Source organism: Seriola dumerili, unplaced genomic scaffold (assembly GCF_002260705.1).
Source record: "Seriola dumerili isolate Sdu_G_001 unplaced genomic scaffold, Sdu_1.0 BDQW01000068.1, whole genome shotgun sequence".
In the NCBI taxonomy this organism is placed as follows: Eukaryota; Metazoa; Chordata; class Actinopteri; order Carangiformes; family Carangidae; genus Seriola; species Seriola dumerili.
The window spans coordinates 915,175-936,736 of record NW_019174323.1 but is presented as its reverse complement, the minus strand read 5'-3'; the positions used below and the strand labels follow the sequence as shown (position 1 = coordinate 936,736).

The window sequence follows — 21,562 nt, the reverse complement described above, 5'->3', positions numbered from 1 at the left end:
GACCACGCAAACATCTGTGCAAGCCACAAAAAGCGATGAGAAAAAGGACGTAGACTAAAGGCGGACATCTAAGAGTGATGAGCTGGTGCCAGGGGGCAGGGAGGAAGACATGTGGACATGGACATCGTCACAGAGGAGCAATCAGAGGACATCAACCCAAGAGTTTCATCTCTGCAAAAACTTTTTTTTTTTTTTTTAAAAAAAAAGAGATCTCCAGTAAATTTTTGGACACAAAATACTTGACGACGGTCTCTGCCTGGGGACATTACTGCTGTCACGTTTGCAACGGAGCAGCAAACTAGCCTCTGTAAAGGGGGGGGACTGAGGCTTGATGCAGACGCCGACGACACCAGAAACTAGTGAATGTCTGCGTCGTCTTCGCACCTCATCTCTACTCCAGATAAATCAATAGGATACAGAGGCAGCCCCAAGTGTCGGGTCATCTGGCCCTCTGCCCGCACTACTGGACAGACAGGAGGAAGGAAGAAAGGACGAAGACAGACAGAAAAACAAGAAGTGGTTGGTGTACTCACTGGTGAGCGCCTTCTCGTAGCTTTTCCCCATGGCTATGAAGTTCCGCAAGCAGGGGTTGAACTGCTCCATGATGGACTGGAAAGGAAAAAAAAAAAAACAAACAAACAAAAAAAAAAAAAAACGGCACGTCTGGTTAGTCAAGAAGCAGGAATAGATACCGTCACAACCTCTCATATAAGCTACAACGACAGAGCACCACCCTTTACTAGGGCATGAACACACACATATACACACACACACACACACAGTCATACACATAGCAGTCAGCTGAGCCAACAAGGAGGACGAGGAGTGCAGCAGAGATTCGTTTCAAGCTCACGGCGAAGACTGGAGGGATGAGATGGAGGGGAAAAAAGAATGAGAAAGAGAGAGAGCACAAGTCACCAAGGGGGGGCTGTGTGTATATGTTGTAATGTGTGTGTGTGTGTGTGTGTGTGTGTGTGTGTTTGTTAGATGAACTGTTTCCTCTCACCTCCCCTGCTGCCTCTATTAAAATAAAACCTGGTTTTGGCTGCTGACTCCTTCAGCTCAGCAGCAGACCTGGACCCATCACCGTTTCCCTCCATCCCTCTAACATTCACTGAACTCTGGCACACTGCTCCTGCTAATTGCTTTTTTTCCCCCCCCTTTCTTAAAAAAAAAAAAAAAAAAAAAAAAAAAAAAAAAAGGGTCAGTTCACCCAAATTACAAATCAAACATTTTCTCACTTATCTCTGGTGGAATCCAGCAATAGCATCACCAAATCTCAGAGACAGGTAACTCAAATTCTGACAAATAAAAATCAAAAAGATAAGTTGAGTCCCTGTTAAACTCGACTTAGCACCACAGTGACACTGCGGTCAGGTAAGGAAGCACATCTACGGTCATAAACACACAGATCTGAAGTGTTATCTAAATTCAAATTCTCCATCCTTCATGACAGATGGCCATGGATCAGTCCGTCAGTCGGCACACAGGTTGAGTCAGACTGTGTCCACATCCGGAACACACAACAAGCAGGAGGCCTGAGCCCTCGTTAATAAGTGAAGGGAAAAGGGAAGGAGAAAAGTATAATGACTATTACTGTCTCTGTAAGTCTCTGCAGTGACTCAGCCTCCCACTCAGTCCAAGCTGCCCTTTCACTTCTGCTGTAGCTCCGGCAAAACCCAGCAATTTAAAAATCAGCAATTCTCTCTCTGTCTTTCTTTCCCCCCCCGACGTTCTTTAATATGACAGGGTTTTTCAGACAAGCGGCAAATGATGGAGGCAGAGAGAAAGTGAAAGGAGCAAAAAGGGACGAGCGGGAGAAAGGGAGGAGGAAATCCGAGACGTAGAAAGGGATGAGGGATTTAACGTCGCAACAACTAGGCAGCCTTTGAATAACGAAGACCTGGTCAAAATTGCATGTAAAGCAAAATTTTGTGCTACAGTCAGTCCATTCAGATGGCATCAGTGACGCAACGGAACCCCCCCCCCACAAACTTTTTGCGTCAAGTTCAACTTTGCTGAGCAGCAAGCTGTGCTGACCTTTGAGGGAACAGAGAGCCAACAAGTCCAACACCGTAGGAAGCTCTTGTAGCTTATTAGCTGTGCTGCACCATCCACTTGTACTTAACTTAGTGTGGGAGTACAGAAGGAAGAACACAAGGGGACAGAGCGAGCGGAAGAACGAGCATAAGGCAGAGGGAGAGGAGGTTACATCCGGGGGTGGCAGACATCTTTTCGTGGCTGCTCGCTACGAGGGATGCCTGCTAATGACTGCCGGCTGATGCGCAGTCACCTTGGTACAAACACACACACACACACACACACACACACACACCACACCACACACTTCACCATGAAACTCCAAAACATGGGGAGTACGAAGTAGGACAGGACGACACAGGGGTGCAAGAAAAATAGGCTGAGTGCCCAGCGAAGGAAGAGAGAACGACTTCAAGGTGCAAATCAGGTGAAGCAGATTAGGAAGTGAAGCAGAGTGGGACATGGATGGAAACTGATAATAAATACATCAGAGGTGGAGGAGGATTTTGATCTGTGAAGTTGATTTAAGGTAATTTCTGGATGGAAAAGTAGTTGAGCCTCTGATCAAAAGCCCCCCCCCCGCTGTGGATTCAGGGGCAGATATTTCTGACACTGCTGCACTGCCATAAAAACTGATGTCATAATTAGCAAACACACACACACACACATACGAAAAAGAGGTTAGTGGTGTTTCTTTGTGCATTTGTGGGGACAAACAAACAAACCTATTTATACCCTGATTCCCCGTTGCCCCTCTCTCCCATCTCTGGGTGTATTCTCTGTTATGTAAGGCGTCGGCTGCTGAACAAACCGAGACGGTGGAGCCGCTCCAGCAGCAGTAATCATCGCCATGGCTGCACCGCCGCTTGGCAGGAAGAAAAGGGGGACGATCAACAAAAGAATAAAAATAGAAGATGGGATGCGGCCCGGTTCTCATGTCTAAATAAACAGACACATGAAGGGAGCGCTCTGTGACTGGGCGTGTGTGTTTTATGTGTGCATGAGTGTGTACATGTGTTTCTGAGAGCCTTTCATGCGAGTTAGGTGTGTTATGTAATCACTGTCAGACAGGTCCGACCTCATGTATCGCATTCCTCCACTGAGTGCTGTTGAAAATACTTTCAGTGTGTTTCAGATGTAGTAACTGACATGTGGGTACGCACACACACAGATTTACACACAAGTCAGAGGAATTTGTATACAACCAGGACTAAAAGATACGCAAAAAAAATAAAATAAATAAATCATATTGCAAATATTTGACAGATATTATGAGTCCAAGAGTTGTCAGTTGGAATGGAATGATCATTTTTGCATTTTCATCTTCGTTGAAAGAAATCTGGAGAATATGACGAGCAGGCAGGAGTATCAATGCTTCATTTATAGTCTGTTGTGACTTTTTACTTTAATCAAAATTATTGCAGACCGAGATTTGGAAATTGCACTTGGCCATATTGCGATTTTGATAATATTTCGATTAATAGTCCAGCCCTATTTACAACAAATTAAAGGAGGAGTTTGGTGAGAAACGTTGATCTAATTAAGATCAACTCTTTACTGTTTTCAACGTGGGTATGACATTTTTTTTTTTCCTCTACAAGAACCTTTTTTATTCGACGCAATAGCCCAACCTCTTCAAATGATTGTGACAAATAATAATAATAATAATATTAATAATAAATTTATCTATATAGCACTTTTCATAACAAAGTCAAGCGCTTCACACACAGTCAAATATTACCAAAGGCTAAGGTGACTAGCAGGCCTCCTTCTGCAGATCTCAATTCATGGCTGGGCACATTCTATGTCCATAAATCTGAGATGTAATTGGGGGCGGGCCATTTAAAGCCATAAAAGTAATGATGTGATAACCATGGCTATGGAAAACACTTGACCGGCCACACAATAAAAATCATAAAACAGGACTTTGCAAAGGAGAAATGTTAAATTCTTTGCCTCCGCCATTTCCTTTATTTTCATTTGTCTAATTTTTATGTAGCCTCATCCGTATTTACATTTATTTAAAAGAACGTTTTGGGGAAACAGTTTTTGACTGTCTTGCGGAGTAAGCTAAAAGCAGTTAGCCTGTTTTTAACTTTGTTCATTTGGTACTGGAGTTGTCCAACTCTGCCCTTCACACACACACAAACCATGTTACAGCTGTGAATAATGACTCCTCTGATCAACACTGAAACCAGCTGCACCTGTCAATCACCATCAGCACATGCTGACGTTGGACTAATTCATGAGTTTTCCCGTCGTCACGATGTGCTCATACGGTTTTAGGGGATAATTTAATAGGATCATTAACTTGGCCGGTCCTGGCTTAATCCACACTCAATCAGCTGAGCTTGTTCCTTCAGCTGCGGGGACTGAGGCTGATTAGCATTCCACTGAATGAAAGACTATATTTGACGGAGTGCATGGGAAATGAGAGGGATTACCGAGCAAACGCTGCTTTGTCTCATTTCGCCCGTGTGCTTCGGTCATGTGTTTTAATTGACTCACTAATCACCCTCGCCAATTAAATGCCAAAACTCCATTACAATACACAGCTTGTCTTATCACGTTGCAGCGTCGGGGGAAACGCTTTCAGGAACGCGCTTCATCTCTGACAAAACACCTCTGAATGTTATCTGGACGCCAAATACCAGCACAACAACAAGCAGTGCATTATCCTCTGCTGTGTTGAAACAGTCATCCAGATACAGAGAGTGATAAAGATTTCAGTTTACTGATCTCAGTCTGATTCCATCCACAGATGATGAGACACTGTTTTTAAATCAATCCATTATGCAGCAGCTTCAGTTTCACTGAGGCAGCACTTTTTAAATGTCCTGGCTCTGAGTCAGGAGCAGGCTAAATGCCACGCTGGAGCTAATCACTGAACACTTTGAAATCTGCCATGAAGCACATCACTGATCCCTCCGGGAAGAGAGGAATATTATACAAATAACTTTGAGTTAAGACCAAAGTGGAATTAACCTTTTGAGGGAAAAGACAGTTTAAATATATCTACATATAGATACGTTTTTATTATAGTCCCATTTCCCCATCCCATTATTGTTATCAAAAATAGTGGTAAAATAATTTGTCAGTTGATTGAATTGATTAATTAACAGGTAATTAATCAAGTCATTTATTGAGCAAAAATGGTTTAAGTTTCTCAAATGTTTGCCGTTCAAGGAGTCACCTTGAGCTCCGACAGCTGTGATGGGTTTCTTTCACAAATTAGAGCGTACAATTAATGGATTAATCAAAAAGAAAAAAAAGATGGATAAATGAATAGACAAAATAATAATCATTAGTTTTAACCCAAAAATCCAACCTGAGCAGCAAGTCTGAAACATGAGGCCAGTCTTACTGCAGCCTTGCAGGTAAGGTGAGGGCTCGGAAGCACATGGGCATCCACTTGCCATCTCACGCACGCACACGCACGCACACACACACACACACACGCACGCACATGCACGCGACTTTAGAGGAGTACAATCCATCTCACACTGACATGCTGCTGGTCCGGCCGGTGTCTGAAATATTTATCCTCACATGGAAAAGAAAACAAGCTCCTCGATGTCTCACCAAAAGGCTGGTTTGGCTGGTCGGTGAGGCAGATGTTCATCCTGGAAGTGTGAGTGTGACAAACTCTGTATATGTGTGTGTGTGTGTGTGTGTGTGTGTGTGTGTGTGTCTGTGTGTATAAGCATAACTCTGGAATAGAATTCTGTTTGTGTCAGTTTAATGCTCATGTGTGCCCCTCTCACTGTGTGTAGTTGTTGTAGTTGTTGTTCACGGCGCACTGTGCTGGCAGCCACAACTGGCTGCCATGTAGCATCAGTTTCTGCAGGGGAGGAGGAGGATTTGGGCCTGTGATTGTTTTTTTTTTTTTTTTGGGGGGGGGGGTTTATTCCACTGCGGAGGCAGTTTGTGAGCAACACTTGACAGTCTGTTTATGAAAAAGCATTTTATCTGTTCTATCCTCTGAGGTTTGAGGGAGCCACGCCAACAGGCCTTCATACCTCAACAACAATCAGTCTATCATATGGTTATTAGGCATTGGCAAACCAACTGTATGACCATTCCAGAAATGTACAAGTATTTTGGGGTCTGGCAGCTTTATGGCCAAGCTTTGGTTATAGTTAGGCAAATAAAAACTACTTGGCAACAGTTGCACATGAACTGCAGGCTCCTGCGTCATAGTACACCCAATAACCCCCCCCCCCACCCAAAAATGTTTTCTTTTTTAAAAACGTCATGTCACTTCCACCTGTGTTTCTAACAGATAACAACAACTAATCCCCACCACAAAAGATCACTTGTCAGGGGCATCTTTTCCCAGGTGAGCTTGTGTTACAACCTCCATGCAATGACATCGTATCACAGCTGCAAACACTACATGCTGATTGGATGTTTCACCTGCACGCTCACCAGCCAAGATTCCTCCACTTTGAGCTTCATGATGGGATGAACTACTTAAAGTAATACATCTCAAAGACGAGATGAAGCCATGAGACATCAGCCGTTACATCGAAGTCAAGTTTCAAGTCATGTGTGACTTCATGGGTCGTCTTACAGATTATATTGTTTCAGTTTTTTCAACCTCAATCCCCAAATTCAACTTGAATTATTAACAGTGTTGAATTAATGTTTATTAGCTGGAAGCAGGATGTGTGTGTAGTAAACACACTTGGCCACGGCTGCACCGGATGTCAATGCACCTTTGCTTCCATTTAATCTTGGTAGAGACGTGCAATTAGCGAGTTCTTGTTTTCACGTCACTCTCAGAGCTCAACGCATTAGTCTTACATTACTCTCTGCCATGCGTGGTCATGAAAGACGGCGCACGCCTGTTTTATTTGCCATCGTGGTCATAACAGATGGCTAACGTGAGGAGAGGGAGACCGAATCGGTAGCAGCTAGCCCTCAGCACCAAGGTTAATAGATCCATCAGAGCAACATGACAGCGAATGGACACCAAGTCCCATGACAGATGAGTGATGTGGAGCAGAGCCAGAGGTTATACAAGCTATTAATAATAGAACGAGAGGAGGCACACAAAAAAAAAAAAAAATAGCACAAACTGACATTTCTTTGTAGTGTTTATGACAAGCTGAAACGTAGGAGGACATACTTAATAATAAAAATTACCAACCACATGAAAAACATTGTGTGTAAACACACTCACAGCTAGGCAGCACTCAAATCAATTCAAATCACTAAAACCACAATGGAAAGGGACTACATTAACAGTCCCGGGCAGTATCTAAAGTTAAAATACCCAGTGTGAAGAACTCAAACCCTGTCAGTGTTAAATGGGAGATAAATATTTGCTTGTAATTTGGGAGATTTGATCAGTCAAGGAAGGAAAGATGGTAGGACAGAATTAAAGAAGGAAGGGGTGAAGAAAGTCAGAAAAAACAGAAATAGAAAGGATGGTGATTAACATGTAACTCCAGCCAGGTAAAAAGTACAATATGTAAAGAAAAAGGTAAAGTCTTATTAGTATAGTGAGTCTACTTGAGCACACCTGCTACCCATCAGTTACTTCCCACACAGGTAAATACACTGACAGCTAAACACTAAAAAGAACAAAAGGTAAGAAAACAAACAGCATTAAGAACACTGTGACCTAGCTGCCATGATGGTGAACGGAAGGCAGTCTCTGTGTGTGTGTATGTGTGTTTGTGTGTGTGTGTGTGTCAGTTGGCGGCAGGAGACGGCAGAGTGCGTGGGGTGAGTCAGAGCCTGCATAAACAGCAGCAGGTTCATATCATGTTGGGGCGTAAATTACTGTAAAGCCGAGCCAGCCATGTGGCACCATTAGGACCTGCTGCGCCGCACACTGCCAAACAGATTAACCAGCAAGAAGGGACCTGGCAATCCCAGCCAGGGAAGGAGGGACATCGACAGACCAGGTGGAGACAAGGCGGAGATAGACTGAAATGTAAAAATATCTTATTGGAAGCAGCTGGCCTCTGGCAATGGATTCATATTTCTATTAAGAGTTTACAATGGCCACTGATCGGCTGGTTGGGACACCTCAAACTTAACTTCTATCAGCGTTTTAAAAACTCAGTGACTCCGCCCATAGTCTATAGCATCTCATTTTGACCTTTTCAAATCACGCAGTCGTAAGATCCCAGGAACTGAACTCAGAGACTACAAGTTCCTCCAACACATTCAGATTGATTCAGAAGTTTACAACAGGAAAGGGTTTTCTTTAGATACAGCCTCATTTTTCTTATACAGCAAGACAACACACTACTGTGCAATACAATACTTGAAAGAAAATGTGAATTAATGGAAAAGCTAAGATGTCCGTCTCCAACATAGCAAGAATCTGCTGTTTTTTGATGGTGCGTTTGGCCGAAATGAAATGGACTTTTAACAACTTTAGTCCCTTTAGTAGAATAATAGGTTTGCGTTTCCTCATATCCCTCCCTGTTCGCACCGGGAGCGTTTGTGCCAACATGGTTTTTTTGGGGTTTTTTTTTGTTTGACCATCTTTATGATGTCACCAACAGCAAGTTGCTATTGTCCAAAGGCAATGGATGTAATTTTGCTTTTTAATGGATTTAGAGTTACATTCTAGTCTCACTGCTGCAGGACTAAAGTTAATCTCTTCTGTGGTCAAGAGGAGATTCCATCATATGATATTAAAAAGATCTGATGAATGGGTCTGAGCCTGCATGCTGTTTCTTTTTCTGTCCACACTGAACTGAGCTCTTCATCTTTACTTCTCCGTCACGTGACTAAAACTAAGGCCACTTCCTCCTCTCAAAACAAAAAGATTTGATACTCGAATCGAAACAGGAAATTACATCATGTGCACTTCAACCATTCATATATAAACACTAGAGAATCTCTGTAATCACCACAGAGTCAACAGACTCAGCGTGATAAGTAAAGTTCACCCTTCGCTCTCCCGCTGTTTAGAAATGTGTGAACTCTGGTTGGGATGTGAAGGTTAGATTATACACACACACACACACACGCATGAGAAAGGTCATTTACACTAGGTGGTCGCCCTGGAAACGGGGAGGGCTTGTGCATTACTGGGGTGTGTCTGGCTACCACTCACCAAGTGAAGGTGACCCCTTGTCATCAGGTTTTACTCTGTGTGTGTGTGTGTGTGTGTGTGTGTGTGTGTGTGTGTGTGTGTGTGTGTGTGTCTCTATAACATCCCCTCTCCATAACCTCCACCACACCCCCATTTCTCACCGTGTGTAAGTGTCAGCTGGTGTATAAACACTCATCACTCACATGCTGATATACTGTACAGCACAGAAGCAATTTGCCATCAACGCATGACGCTGTCAATCAAACAGCACAAGTAATGTCCGGATCAAACGCAAATTCTCTGTAATTAACAATGTGAATGTTCAAATACTATATACACTTTGAAAGTGAGTGCGTCATTTCCAGTGTACATCTTGTTCAGTTGTAGTTCAGCTCGGTTCAGTTATCTGGTTAAAGCCACATTCCACACGTCCCACTGTTTTTGTTCTAATGTGTGTTTTATCAAACTTCTACCGATAACCAGCGAGGTGTTTTCTTTCTCATGACCTCTGGTGAAAACTTTCCAAAACACTGTGCGCATGGATCAGAATGGAGGCTGCCGATGGCTTTCACCTCATGTGCGTTCGTCTTTCCTTCATGAATGCATGAATATATCCTTATATAACGTGCTCTATTTAAAGCTAAAAAAAAAAAAAAAAAAAAAAAAAAAGTCTTTTTGAACTGTTGCAATCTAATTGAGCCAGCGAGGCAGAGTGAAACCACAAGTTCAAATGTGCAATAAAGAAATTCTTTGTTTCTCTCACTCTGGTGTTAAGCTGAGGTTACATGTGTCGGAGTCAGATTCAGCTGTGTGTTTCACCTCACTTGCTCATTCACAGCTTATTACTGAAAGCAGATTGTTGTTGCCGATGCCTGCAGGCAGCCCTGCAGCGCAGCGTGGGTACAGAGGAACCTACAAACATCTCTTCCTGAGGTGTATTCAAACAATCCAAACCGGGAAGAACACAGTCTACTTGTGGATGCATACTCAATATTTTTTATTTTATACCGATATGTAGTAGTGTGGAATGGAGGAAAGCTTGGCGTCTGGCTGAAAAACTACCATTTATTGCAACAAGGAGCTAGGCTATGTTTTTGTATGTATATTAAGTAAACAGCAACTGAAAAAGTTACAGATTTCAATTAAACCTGGCAGAGCGTTAGGCCACGGGCCAAGAGACAAGTTATTAGTTTTTGGTGCAGTTCCATGGATCTCGTTAAGTATTTTTTAACGAGACAATATATTATAACATTTCTGCAGCTCTACATTTCATCAAACTGAGGTGTTTTATTTGTCAGTTAGGTCCCATTTGGATTATACTGTATTCATCTAAAATTCATACTTAAGTTGTTAAACTGTTTATATTGCAATCTTTTTAGTGTGAACTGAACTGAGGTGTATGCAGGGTATGGATCCTCTATTTCACATCTGTATCCGTCTAATGGAAGAGAGAGCCTGACTACGTGCATCCCTACATGTATACTGAACACAAGTATGAAAACACACCAACCTTACAGCCACAGGTGGCTGCTGGACACCTCATCCCATTAATATTCTGTTGTAAAACCCTTCAATGGGCTGCTTAGGTCACATCTGAAGTCCTCCCACGCTAAAATGGGAAAATATTATCTTTGCGCAGCTGGTTTTGTGGACGTTGTAATGTTGAAACAGGAAATGAATAAACCCAACCTGCTGCTATAAATTCGGAAGCACGCCTTTGTCTAAAAATCATTGTTTTCAGGGCGACCTGATAGCCGAGTGGTTAGGACGCAAATGATCTGAGCAGCGAATCCCCAGTTCGACTAATGGCATAAAATGGCCAAAACTTTAAAAAGTTTGCTTTCCCTTAATTGGTGCTAAAGAAACATATATAGATTGACATGTCTACATACTTTTGGCCGAAGAGTGTAAATAAAATCACTCTCCAGTCAGGCTACAGCTGAACTGGCAAACCCTTTTCTAGTCTTTCTCATCATGTTTGCATTTGACCTGTGCAGCAGATTTCTAATCCCTCGGTTATTGTTGCATATTTCCAATACTGATTAATATAAATATAGCTTTTTAGATCCACAGGGGACATATGTTCTGTAAGATCATAACCTAAAATTATACATTTCTACATTTTACAACCCCAACCATCACATATCGCATATATGCACCCAAACATATACAGAACGTGTGCAGATGCATTGTCCATAAGAGGCGGCAGGGAACATTGTTGCTAATGTGAAAAAAGCCATTAAAAAGATCCCCACTGCAGCATATACTGTATGTGGGAGTGATAAGCTGATGTATATACATTATGTTCATTGATGTTTTGCCGCTGTCCCTCATTATTCTGTTTCCCAGGAAATGGACATTATTTGCTTCTGCTCAGTCAGTGTGACAATCACCGCGCTAAAGCTGCACTGCTTCACCGCCCTCAGGAGATGGAAATCCAGTGCTGTGTGCGCGCTTGTAAGTGTGTGTGTGTGTGTTTGTGAGTGTGTGTGTGTGTGTGTGTGTGTGTGTGTGTGTGTGAGAACTCAGCCAATTTCCCTTTCAGATGAGCTCTTATCTGCGTGCAGGCGAGCAGAGGCAGAGTCAGCGCCCCCTATTCCACAGATGCAGCTTTAGAAGGAGTCGGGAGGGAGGGGGGCACTTCCGGCATCATATATGGAAGTGCTGGAATTCCCCCCCCGTGACAAGGGCAACCCATCTTTATTCAACTCACGTTCGGCTCCGACCACAGGAAAGCTGATGGGCGAGGTGAGAGCAGAGGAGGAAGGAGGTGATGGGGGGGGGGGGTGGGTGGGTTGGGGGTGGGGGGATCTCCACGTCACCTATGTGAGCGAAGGTGATGATGATGATCGCCATCGCCTCAGAGTGACGCATCTGAATCGGTCTGCACAAATCGTTTTTTCCCCCCATTTTACACTCGAACACGTGAATGAACATGCATGTCTTCATCTGAACATATCACTGACCCGGCCCGGCTTTTACCAATAGAAATGACAGAGCAAGATTCATTTTGGCGCAGTTGCTATGCAAAGACACAATATGAATGTGCATCTGCACGTGTGATGGCAGGATTGAGTTTGTGTTTGTGCTTGTGTGTGTGTGTGTGTGTGTGTGAGAGAGAGAGTGAGATAATGGTTGTGTTAATGGTTGCCTTAAATCCCCTGAACACACCTCGTCATGCCTCCTTTTCCCCTTCAGACCTCAGATTCCAGCTTAAATGTCACTCACTGGAGCTGCATACCCACACACACACACACACACACACACACGCACACACACACAGCAGAACAGTCCTGCTTTCTGTTGCCTCTCAGGCCTTTTCCCTCTTAATTTCAGTCTAATTAGAGTCAGAAAGGAACAGTGGAGCCACACTCTTGTCCCCTCACTCCACTTCCATTTATTCTGTGCTATCCTCTGTCTGCGTCTTCTCTGTCTCCATCTCAGTAACTTTCCTTTCATCCTCTGCCAACCTCCCGCTCCCTGCCAGCCTCCACTTCTCCTCCCCAATCTCCCTCCAGCTCCAGTTAGATAACTTAGCGATGTGCTAAGGGCTGCTGACGTACTGCACACACGCGGCAGATGCCAACATCCTGTATGACAGCAATGAAACCTGTGTCATAAACACAGCAGTTGGTGAAATCTAAATAACAAAGAATAGCTCCATGTACTCTGTACGTTCAATGAACTGCTGCCCTCTGGATGTTGATTTAGGGCCCAGTCTGTGCTTGGAGGCTCACAAACAAACATCCAACTCATATGTAACAAGTGATGTAAAGTCAAGCTATACAGAGAATTATATTAGAAATGATTCACCACCCTATTTGTAAGAATTATACAGTGCGGAGTCCTAAACCTTGGACCTGTAGAGCTCTGACAATCTTTCAACTATTACACCAAAAGAATGTCTTGGTACATTATGTTCTTCATTAGGTAAATTACACTATTACCACAGATAACTGGCCAAATGTACACAATAATATGAACCTTTGCTACTAGAATATTTAAAACATGTGCCCTACACAGCTGCAGCAGTGGCTGGGAGGTACAGGAAGAAACTTACTATCAATACCAGAAGCTGCAGTGTCCGTCCTTGAAAAATGACACCATCCATTTCTCTACTCACACAACCCTGCATTGACAAACAGACAGGTAAGCGCTCCTGACTTAGTATAAGGATTATCTGTGGCAACTGAGACTGAACAGAGTAAACCAAGTAGAAATCATTCCCCAAAGAACAGCGAGATTAAACTTTGCCTGATGAAAATTGGAAGCACATTCTTTGTTAAGACGGAACCAAAATACATTTGTTTGGACCAGATGGATGGATCCAGCATGTTTGGTGTGGACTTGAACCTGACCGGAACCACCACAGTGACTGCACAGCGCCGACCGTGAATCATGGAGGTGTCAGTGTCCTGATATGGGGCCGAATGAGTGCAAAAAGGTGTAGAGGAGATGACATTTATAGATGGCACTATGACTGCAAGTTTTAACACCCAACTCTTAAGTTGTTAGGCCTGGCATCTGGACATCTGTTTTAATTAACAGAGCTGGTGAGCTTTCTAACCATTAAATATAAATATAAATATATATGTATATATATGTGTCCAACTGAGCTGCCCCCAAATCCATGATGCTTAGGGTTATGGGGTTGCTGAAATGCATGCTAGGAAATCCCTTACTGAAGTGGAGGTAAATGAGATATGCTTAAAGACAGTGTGAAAACCAAAAGAATAGCTACCTAATAGCACGTCATCAGAAAATAGTTCCTAAATGCATGAATGGAGCATCGGGGTTCTGTTCTGTGATACTGTTAGCTTCTGCAGTTATCACTAACCTGTTAGCAAACAACTGCCCAACGCAATATCACCACTGCACAGGAGTTGTGTCTGTATCCACCTGATGGATTTAAGTCCAATATTCAGCCTCCTCTTAGCTCCGATTTGGACTAATTTCGCTCATTAGCTGCTAAATGTTTCCCTTTCTTGGTTAGCAACTTAATTCACTGCCGCTTCACGCAGATGTGGCATACTGTTAGCATACGACGGTCGCCTACAGTTGTCTATTAGATTAATCAGAGCCATTACACTCTACCAGCTTCTATGTGCAGCTGTAAAACTAAAACAGTGAGCTAAAAGAGACTAAACGCTGAGCAGAGCATTTTCAGAGGGATCAACACACCACACCAGATTTAATTCAACACTGATATAAAGAATAATGTTCAATGCAGATTAAAGTGCATGACTGCAACACTCTACCACTCGGAACCTGCCTGCACTCTTCCCCTCTTTACATTACATAACCATATACCCCACATCACTGTCAGACAGCGTCACAGTGACGCTCACAAACACTGCTGCCGCCCAAAGATCAGTAACAAGGCACAAAGCAAAGCCTGGAGCTTGAGGAGGCACAGTATTCGGCAGGGGACAGAAGCACAAAGCCAACCATGTAGCTCAGAACAGAGACAATAGAGGTGAAAGCAGTGTGACTAATCAGAGAGGGAAAAATCACTGGTTTGAAACAATCACACTGGAGAAATCCTGCCTTAGCGGCGCATTTGGATTTCAATATATTTCTTTCCACATGAGCACAGAGCCTAGAGGCTTGGTTTCACCTCAAATGACCTCAAACACGCACAAAAAAAGGCAACAGAGCGGCTCAATCTGCCCGATCGGCACTGAGGTTTGCAACATGACACCGGAGCATCTCTTCATAGCGTGAATGAGGGAAGAGGAGGAAGAACATTTCTGCCAGCCCATCCACTGCTGCACTTTATCTTCCCCACAACAGATGTCCTGCCTCTCACCTGCAGCGCTCTGCCTCCAACAACAGCTGTCTGCTCATGAGCTGGAGAACACACAACCAACAGGTGATAACTCTGATAAGACAGCACACAAGCTCACAACCCAATGGCATCTTAGGAAAACACTGGAGGCGGTCATTGTAAAAAAAAAAAAAAACTATATTTATGCTCGAGAAGAAAACCGCTGGAAAACTACTACTGTTGACCGAAATTTGTTCACTGGTTGGAGAAATGAAAAAGGCTCTACAGGGAACAGAAACGTGAACAGATTGTACTTGTGTGACTGTGGGGATAAAGTGTTCAGTTGCATTACTCACAGCCCCCCACACATTGGACGAAAAATCCCTCCTTGGAGAACAAATAGTTTTGGCTTCGCATGTGCACTACCCATAGCCTCGTGTATTGCGGAGGTTGGACTCGAAAATATGACAATATTTACGGAGGGATTTACGGCTCCAATCACTTGAGGACGCTCCCTGCTGACAGTCAAGCAATGCAAAAACTAATACAGCAAATCCTGTCATCTCGAGGCTGATACTGTTCACCTGTTATAATGCAGCGGAGACAGCTCCTGTCAATAACAAGGTACACAACAATGAAGGAAAGGGATTTAGATGGTTTCTGACGTGAACTGAACGTCCTACAGAAACATGAAAACACTACCACCCAGAGAACAAGCTGAGCCTGAAGGAGAAGCTCTAACATTAGAATCTACCTCCCAACCCTCTCCTCAAAATTAAGTTCATATGCAGCTAATGTGCACTGGCACAAATGTTTCGTAAGAAATTTCATGCCACAAGGATTTATGTTTTTCAACAGCACAATGAGGACACTTTTACATTGGTTGTATCTGGAGCTGCAGCTGATTTTTTTTTTTTTTTTTTTTTTCCTCAACTTTTTGTTTCTTTATTTTTTTTGCAAATGTCTGAAAACAGTGAAAAATGTCCAGCAAAGTTTCCAGAGCCCAAAGCGACATCTTCCAACAGTTCAAACATCTAAGATTTGAATTTAATTTAAAAAAGCTGGAACTAGCAAGAAATGATAAAACAATCAATTGCTTATCAAAAGTGCTGTTGAAATCAATCAGTGACGGGTCAATGCTGCTTTATGGCATTGTTGGATTTGTAGGACTTTTGTACTGATCGGATTAGTGTTTTTTTTTGTGCAATGCTTTAGGGCAAAAACATATTTCCATCTATCTTTATACATTTTTTTTCCCACATTGAATTTCCAGAAAATCTACTATACTGTATATTTCTATCGCATCTTAAACTTAAATACACCTTAATAGATAGTTTAATCAATGTCAACAACACCTGATTACATTTGGCCTTGGAACGCGTAATGGAGGGTGTGTTTGGATAGAAAAGACTTGGACACAGATGAGTGGCAAAAAATGGCTGAATGTGTGTACAGACAGATAAATGCATACACAATACAAAGAAATCTCTAAACCCAATCAATTGACCATCTGATCCGTCTATAATCCACTCCCACCATCAAACAATCTCGAGCCGGCCTCGCCCTGACACTCCAGCTTCATTCAACACACTGAGCTTGCAGCACTGTTGGGATTATGACGCTTGGCTGAATACACTCCTGAACAAACATACAGATGGTGTTTGTTCAGCAACCACAACAATCTGAGGAGAAACAGTTTACCCACATTGTCAGCGGGTAACAAACTCATCTGTGTGCAGCATCTATAAAACCTCACCAAACTGAATCCAGAGGGATATTTTTACTTGACGTTTCAATCCGCAGCCACTGGTGAATTCCCTTCGTAATTTGCATGTTCTGATGTGAAACTGCAAATCGTTACAGAGCCAGATAGAGTGCCAGCCACTCTACAGTACACTATGAGTGCTGACAAACACACACACTCACACACACAGTCGTGAGACACTGCCCACACACACTCACATTCGCCAGTGTGAGTCATCCAAAAATTACATTCAGCATCTCTTGTTCCAGCAGCAGGGCGGAGAGGTTAAGGCTTTGGTCCTCTGCTGTTGAGTTTGAGTTATTTTATTCTGCCAGATAATAGTCTAACAAACAAAGAAAAACAAACAGCATATGGAGCTGCTGGAAAGAAATATCACCCTTTGTCCAGGGAGGGGTTATCAACCACATTCTTCCAGCAGTCATCTATTCCAGCTGTTGGGGAGAATTATTCAAAATGTAAAATCTCGGATTTCTGTAAATGCTCGTGTTTTAGCTTTGGGCCATTTACAACCACAACCTGTGACTCACAACTAATTAAGACTGAGACATAAACAAAACACTTGTTCGGATTCCTTGGTTCAAGATCAATATTTCAGTATATTGGCTACAGAATTTCTGCCTAACAGACTTTTTGTTTAACAGAACTCCTACAAATTTCATCCAGTCTTCACCAGATTTGGTTAATAAAATATTTCACAGCGCACAAAAGAAATGTACTATTTTTTAGACCCATAGGCTAAAACCTCTCAGTAAATGGCTGCTAAAGTCATCCGGGAGTGGATTAGCGTACTTGAACTGCAATAATAATGAAAGAGTAGTCTTGTGGTTGTGACGGTATTTTGTCTGTAGGAGGCGCTAGAGCAAGGCTGTAATTTAAAATGGCCATAACAGATGTAGCCTCTTTGACGGCACACACAGGTTTTCTGAAGAGCAGTTCTGAAGCTCAGAGTGAGCTGCTCTGCCATCGCCATCCTGGCAGCGTCTGACTCAGCCTATAACTCCCAGCTAATCTAAAAATGGTGAAAGAGGAGACGGGGGGGGGGGGCTTGGGGGCATTCTGGTCTGTGGCAAGCATACGCTCGCCCACCTTTCACTCAAAGCAACACAGCCTTAATTCTCCATAACTTTAAGTCTTAAAATGTAAACAGGTGAGTTATATAAACACTTGGAGAGAGAAAATTAGCTTTAGAGACCATATCTGTTTTTTGTTCCAGGCTATAAACATGTTTATTTCTGCATCTTAGCATGGGAGTTTATGGGGATTGACTCACTGTTGGAGCCAGACTCTAGTGGTCATTAGAGGAACTGCAGTTTTTAGCACTCCTGTGTTGGCTTCATTTTTCAGCTCCGGAGGTTGCCGCTTTCTAATGACAGAATTTAGGTATATAGATGTCCAAAACTCATGTCCAATTTGCAAACATTTTTCTAGCATTAAAGTCAAATATGGATCGAGCAGCCTTGGCGTGGGTATGCGCTCTCTTTACTGTGATGTTATGTTCTGCAATTGATGTTCATGATCCCCACCTTGACGCTGCATGATTTATTCTGACATTTGCCATCTCTACCTTCTCTCCTCAGTGGAGAAACAGTCTTGAGTGTTATCTAATGGGAGTTGGCACCTCTGGGCCTCTTCATCATCCACGCTTTTAATGAATTAATAAAGACCTGTTAGTTCCTCTAAACACAGTCCCACACAAAGCTCAACACCCTCATTGGATCACTTCAAAAACACCCCAGGTGTCCACTGCTGCAGCACCGATCTCCACACCGGCGAGCATCAGTCTCCTACGATCAGTGGGTCAAACTGGCGATAGTGCTCTGCTGCTCCTCACTCCTGCTGACTCCATAATGATGCGGCCTGCTGAGGACAGGAAGAAACCCCACTGCTGTATTTCTGCATGATGGCATTTTCATGCTCAACCCTTTGGCAGAGAGTTCTCTCGCCAAGACGGGCACCTTCTCTTCTCCTTGCCTCCAAATAGGGTTTTTCATTGAATCTGCAAATAATGGTCATGTTTCTTTTTTTTTTTTTTTTTACTGATTAATCAGTCATTTATTTTTTCTATTAAATATAAAGTTCTAATATAAATACAGTTCCCAGAGAAGCTAGGGCCAGAAATGTTAAGCAATTAATCAGTTATGATGACTAAATTTCCTGTCAATCAACTGCATCCAAATCCATCACAGAACAGCACCCTTGGCCATTAGTGCCGTCTGTCTTCCTATCACCTCTCATCATCTTCCTCCCCCTCCTCTCCGAGGTTTTCTCTACAGCTCTGGCTTCTCTACATCAGGTACCTACTCCTTGTGTGCCATTGATCCCTCATTAGCGCCTTTCAAAAAGAAAGAGAGAGAGAGAGAGTGTGTGTGTGTGTGTGTGCGTCTTTTCATGCAGCTTCAGGTCAACACTTGGCCACAATCTGAACTGACTCCTATCATTTCTTTGATAGCCTAAACTCTCATGTCATGTTACACCATCTTGTCTCTGTCGCCCAGGGAACCATGAACTCTCCCCGACCTGACCTCAAATCCATCTTTGGCTCAGTAAGCACACATGCCCCCCCCCGTGTCGCCAACCAACACCTCTCCTTTACGAAGTAGCTTTTAGGCGCTCTCCGTCTCTAAGTGTTTTTTTTTTTTTTGTGGAGGCTCGTGGAACAGTGACAGGTTTCTTCACATAAAAGAAAACCCTTGTCGTGCTCCCGTTGCTGAAATCTACCTCGCCTGGAGAGCTGCCCTGAGTGCAGTGAAACTGAGGAGTAACACCTCTCCACCACCACCATCACTGCCACTGCTGAAGAGGAGCTTTGTTGTGGAAACAATGGAGGACCTGAGCGTTTGTCACCTTTTGCCTCTCAGCTTTCAGCAAGTGCAGGGTGGTCCATTCACATTTCCCAAGAATATCTCTGACGTTAAGCAACTAGTGTTTACGTTCTCTTTTCCGCTTCTTAGAGAAAACCTTCCTCTGACCCAAGACACTTAACTGCGACTGTGCTCTTGAACTTGCCCTAACATCTCAGATTGGTATTCCAATTCTGTTGCCAATCTTAAAGTTTTTGCAGTTGCACCCGCTGGACAGAAAAGCTACAGCTCACTTTCACAAATGCAGCCATTTTGATCTTAGTTATATGTCAATCCATCAACAACAGAGACAGCAAAGGAAATTTACATGAAGTCATTGCTTACAATGAAAAGACCCAAAATGAACATTGTTGGGTCCAGGGAGAACAAATCAAGCAGGTTCCAGCAGGACATCCCTCTGCTAGCAACAGCTTCTTCTCTGTAGTGTGTTGAACAACTTCAACTGAACTGCCCAGAGGGCAAACTGTCAGTTTGGAGGTTTGGTCGCAACAGGTGAAGTGTAGCCTATATGACCCGCTCTCATCATAATTGCTAATAAAGCATTTTAACCAGGGGTAGAGTGGAGGCTGAACCCTTCAGGAGGTGCATCCACTGCTGCTGCGAGGAACTGCCTTGTCCACACACACACACAGAGGCAATTAATCGATTACAGTTGCGTTACGTGTGCTACCTCCTCATTTCTTATTGCTGTAACATGAATTATGGTTTGTCAAAGTGAAAGAGATTTGAAGGAATCACTTTTGGCGCTGATAATATGTAACCTTATAGAGGCGAAATCATTAATCGATTCACCTTTGTTGAAAAGAACCAGCTGCCTTTCACATCATGTCTGTATGTCTCAGACTGATCCAAGTTGTCCTGCATCGTGACGAGAAGCACCGCGCTTTTCTTCGCCTCTCATGGAAACATGAATATAATTCCTTCATCATCATCAAATCACTTCACATCATAAAAGGAACAGGCGGTCGTGTTACCAAAGTGACAGGGTACACCAGTCGGGGTCAACTGAGTCAAAGTTATCCGCTGTCTGTCCTCTATCCCCGTCCTCTAATCAGACATCCACCGGTGCAGCAGGTGTCCCTCCACGGCAGGAGGTCGCGCGGTAAACAAAGTACCAAACAACCCTTCTTACCTTATACACATTCTCCGTTATACGGTGCACCTCGTCGGTCCGGGACATCCTTGTTGGAGCGTCAGTCAGAACCATAGACTAAGATTTTTTCCTTTGAAGATGAGGCTGAGATGATTTTCCAAACAGTGGCGGGAGATATTTAAAAAGAAAAAAAACAGCTGTTCGCGGGGAATCGTGTCCTGCCGGCGACTGTGAGAGACGAGCTCGTCTGGACGTGGGTTCCCTGCTTTTATAGGAAAGTCCTTCGCTGCGCCCACACCGGCTCCCCACGCAGCCAGTCAGTCAGTCGCTGCCTCTCGGTTGGAGCGCAGAGGCGGACTCACTTGAAGAGGGGCGGTGCTGCATTCAAGGACGGTGGGAAATGGGGCAGTTACGACCTGAGCTGCAACTTCACATCCTGGCGAAAGGATAGACCGAGTTCTGTTAGAAATAGCCTATTAAAACCTTTGTACAATGAACAAAGCAATGTTTAGTCTGTCTTCACCAGAGCACTGATACAGCATTCTTCATGTAGGCCAAAGTTCAATTATTTGCCGCTAACATGGCCAGATTAACCTCCTGAAGGGACCCGGGCCAAAAACGAATTGCTGGGCCCCTATTAACCCGCCACCCCCCCCACAAATATGTCGGGGGGGGGGGATTAGGATTTATGTTAGGATACCACCTGGACCCTGGTATGCTGTGTTATTCGAACACATTTTGATTTAGCAATTTGCAACATACTTTATTCCAATAATAATAAAATATGTAAGATAATATAATATGTTATAATAATGAAGGCTTTGAAAGTGGAATTTGACAAAGGGGCCTTCTTCAAGACAGAGCCTGATACAGCAGGACCCAATTTAAGTTCCCCATCGTGTCAGTGGATATTCTGCTTCAGTGGCGCATATTCCCACACAAACATTTAATCTCACCAGAAGTACAAAAAGAATGG

At 43.4% G+C, this 21,562-nt stretch overlaps 1 protein-coding gene across 4 annotated transcripts in view; it reads right to left on the bottom strand.

Moving 5' to 3' along the window:
• Positions 1–20,809, bottom strand: part of baiap2 (BAI1 associated protein 2) — a 70,970-nt gene extending 50,161 nt beyond the window's left edge. For all 4 annotated transcript variants that reach the window (XM_022742489.1, XM_022742490.1, XM_022742492.1 and 1 more), the window contains exons 1-2: positions 20,626–20,809; positions 534–609 (exon numbers count right to left, since the gene is read on the bottom strand). In XM_022742489.1, coding sequence (XP_022598210.1) covers positions 534–609; positions 20,626–20,700 — 151 coding nt within the window. In that variant the 5' untranslated portion in view covers positions 20,701–20,809. The remainder of the gene's footprint in view (positions 1–533; positions 610–20,625) is intronic.
• Positions 20,810–21,562: the final 753 nt, after the last annotated feature.